Source organism: Melopsittacus undulatus, chromosome 12 (assembly GCF_012275295.1).
Source record: "Melopsittacus undulatus isolate bMelUnd1 chromosome 12, bMelUnd1.mat.Z, whole genome shotgun sequence".
Taxonomy (NCBI): domain Eukaryota; kingdom Metazoa; phylum Chordata; class Aves; order Psittaciformes; family Psittaculidae; genus Melopsittacus; species Melopsittacus undulatus.
In genome coordinates, this window is record NC_047538.1 from 3,578,725 (window position 1) to 3,582,025 (window position 3,301).

The 3,301-nt window shown below is 56.7% G+C and overlaps 1 protein-coding gene across 1 annotated transcript; it reads left to right on the forward strand.

The window, feature by feature from the left end:
* Positions 1–17: 17 nt before the first annotated feature.
* PPCS (phosphopantothenoylcysteine synthetase) lies at positions 18–2,408 on the forward strand. The gene is made up of 3 exons (XM_034068381.1): positions 18–507; positions 1,283–1,386; positions 1,820–2,408. Exons 1-3 carry the CDS (start codon positions 18–20, stop codon positions 2,141–2,143), a joined length of 918 nt encoding a protein of 305 aa, XP_033924272.1. The 3' UTR covers positions 2,144–2,408.
* The last annotated feature ends 893 nt before the right edge of the window (positions 2,409–3,301 follow it).

The window sequence follows — 3,301 nt, forward strand, 5'->3', positions numbered from 1 at the left end:
GCGGGGGGGGCGGGGCTATGGCGGCGGCGGCGGCGGAGGAGGCTCCGGTATCGGCGGCGGAGGCGCGGGTGCGCGCGTGGGCGCGCGGGCACGCGGCGCGCGGCCGGCGCGTGGCGCTGGTGACGTCAGGCGGGACGCGCGTGGGGCTGGAGGCGCGGCCCGTGCGGTTCCTGGAGAACTTCAGCAGCGGTCGGCGCGGGGCCGGGTCCGCAGAGCGGCTGCTCCAGGCTGGGTACGCGGTGTGCTTCCTGCACCGAGCCCGCTCCGCCTTCCCCTGGGCCCGCAGCCTGCCCCCGCACGGAGCCGCGCTCCTCGACGCCTTCCGCATCGCCCCCGGGGAGCAGCCGGCCGTGGCCGCCGAGGCCGCCGCGCTGCCCGCGCTGCTGGCCGCGCTGCGTGGGTACCACCGGGCCAAGGAGGAGGGGACGCTGCTGGCCATAGAGTTCACTGAGCTCCAGGAGTACCTGGAGTTGCTGCGGGCCGCGGCCAGAGCGCTGGAGCCACTCGGTACCGGGGGAGAACGGGGGGAAGGGTCAGGGCCCCGGGCGGGAGGGGATGGGGGCGGCTGCTGCTCTGCTCTGGTGAGGGCTCACCTGGGGCATTGTGTGCGGTGCTGGTGTCCTCAGCACCATAAGGACATGGAGCTGTTGGAGCAAGTCCAGAGGAGGCCACGAGGATGCTCAGGGGCTGGAGCAGCTCCTGTATGGAGCCAGGCTGAGAACATTGGGGCTGTTCAGCCTGGAGAAGAGGAGGCTGCGTGGAGACCTCATAGCAGCTTCCAGTGTCTGAAGGGGGCTACAAGGATGCTGGAGAGGAACTCTTCATAAGGGACTGTACCAATAGGACAAGGGGTGATGGGTTCAAACTGAAACAGGGGAAGTTCAGGTTGGAGATAAGGCAGAAGCTCTTCCCTGTGAGGGTGCTGAGGCGCTGGCACAGGGTGCCCAGAGAAGCTGTGGCTGCCCCATCCCTGGCAGTGTTCAAGGCCAGGTTGGACAGAGCCTTGGGTGCCATGGTTTAGTGTGAGGTGTCCCTGCCCATGGCATTGGGATGGAACTGGATGAGCTTAAGGTCTTTTCCAACCCAAACTATTCCATGATTCTATGTTGGGAAAGCCTTAGGGTTGGGGGGTGCTGCTGAGGCTCAGTGTGAGCGGATGAGGCAGCCCTGGTAGTGCTCAGTGCTGCCCTGCTGTAGGCGATGAGGGGATGTAGGCAGCCCGGCCGGCTCTGCTCCCTCCCATGGCAGCAGCAGTGGGTGAGCACAGCTCTGTTTCCCGCAGGCTCCAGTGTCATGTTCTACCTGGCAGCTGCTGTGTCCGATTTCTACATCCCCACCTCGGAGCTGCCCGAGCACAAGATCCAGTCCTCGGAGGGACCCCTGCAGGTGAGGCATCCCCAGCATCCCCCAGTGCCTGCTGTCCAGGACACCAGTGACAGCCTGGACAAGAGCAGCTCCAGTGCCTAAAGGGGCTGCAGGAAAGCTGGAGAGGGGCTTGGGACAAGGGCCTGTAGGGACAGGCCAAGGGGAATGGCTTGAACCTGCCCAAGAGAGGGGAGACTGAGATGAGCTCTTAGGCAGAAGATCACTTCAGAACATCCTGGTTATTAATACCAGGCAGATGGTTTAACTTTATGGTGCACGCTGGTGAAATTTTAACCTTCTCTGGGGAGATCTGGCCAAAGACTGTCTTGGAAAGCTTCCCAGTGGGAATAGAACATGAATTGAAGCCAGAATTTCCCAATTCCCCTCACTTCTTACTAAAACAGATCATAATGTTTGTACTGAACCTTTCCTCTGCTCTCTTTCTCCCATGTAGATTACACTGAAGATGGTGCCAAAAATGCTGTCTCCTCTCGTCAAAGAATGGGCCCCAGAGGCCTTTGTTATCTCCTTTAAACTGGAGACGGATCCCTTGATCTTAATTGATAAATCACGGCAGGCTCTGGAGAAATACCATCACCAGGTGGTGGTAGCCAACATCCTGGAATCCCGGAGAACCGCTGTTGTTATCGTCACCAAGGACTCACAGACTCCACTGTCGCTTTCCGAGGAGGAAATAGCTCAAGGCATGGAAATAGAGGAGAAGATAGTGAACTATCTGCAGGCCCAGCACACTCTCTTTATAGAGAAGAAGATCTGAGGACCAGCTCTAGATGAAACGGGAGATGTTTTCTCTCCCAACTGGAAGCCAATGTGGAAAGCTGCCGTCCAGAACAGCATCACTTCTATGCACCGTGGTAATGGTTATTGATGCTTGGCTTGAAGGGAAGCCGTGCCAGAGGATGGTATTCCTTCTGGTGGTTAAAGAAGAGAATGATATGTTGCTTTCTTCCTGTTCTGCGAACTGGGAGAACTGGGAGGTGGAGAAATGTTATCTCTGTCTGTATATAAAAGATTGTCTTGAATCTGCCTCCTCAAAGTTTCTTTTTGGATTGTTGGATGGAAGGAGTGGGACTTGGCAGGGAATGTGCTGGTTTTGTGGCTGGAGTGGAGGACAGAGCTGGCCATGACCTGGCATTGACAGTGGATGGTGAAAGAAGGATGCTGAAGGATGGAGAATGAGGTGGTACCAGCTGGGGGGGGGGAGCAATCCAGTAGAGCTGTGCTTCAGGAGCTGTGCACAAAGCCTGGGAACTGTAGCAGTGTCCCTGAAGCAGCTGTTCCATGAAGGTTTTCCTTCCACTGTGGGTGTTTGTAGGTCACTGGTGGGGATAAAGGCAAGGAGCTGTGGCACAGAGCATGGGCAGTGGTCTCTGAGCATGGCATGGGATGAGGCTGCAGGAAAGGAGTTGATGGGGGGGTGGTGATCAGCTTGGGAGAGCTGCTTCCTGGCTGCTTGGATGGGGTTGGAACCATAACATTCCTGGTTGGCTCTAAATCCTGCTTTCCTATTGTTAACAACATGAAACGTATATTCCCCATACTTGCAAGAAGCAGTGTGCAACTTTGGGGTAAAAACCTTAAAACTGCAGCTCTGTGGTTGTCCCTTGTGTGCCTATTTACAGGCTTTCCTTGAGATAAATTCACTGGAAGCCTGTAAGGAAAGGCAGGAGTGAGCAGGAATGCTGCTTTCACACTGGAAGCCCCTCCAGTGCTCTATTTCAAACCAGGTAATGACATTGATCACCTGGAAATTGGCTGTGCTCATAGAAAGAGCAGAAGAGCAAGGGAAGAGTGAGGATGGGAGCACTGGATCCTAAAGGACATTGGGAACAGATATGTTCAGTGGTGGGAGAAACAGTCCAGGTGAGTCAGGGCTGCTGGGGCCCAGCCAGGACATGGAACTGACAGTATCCGC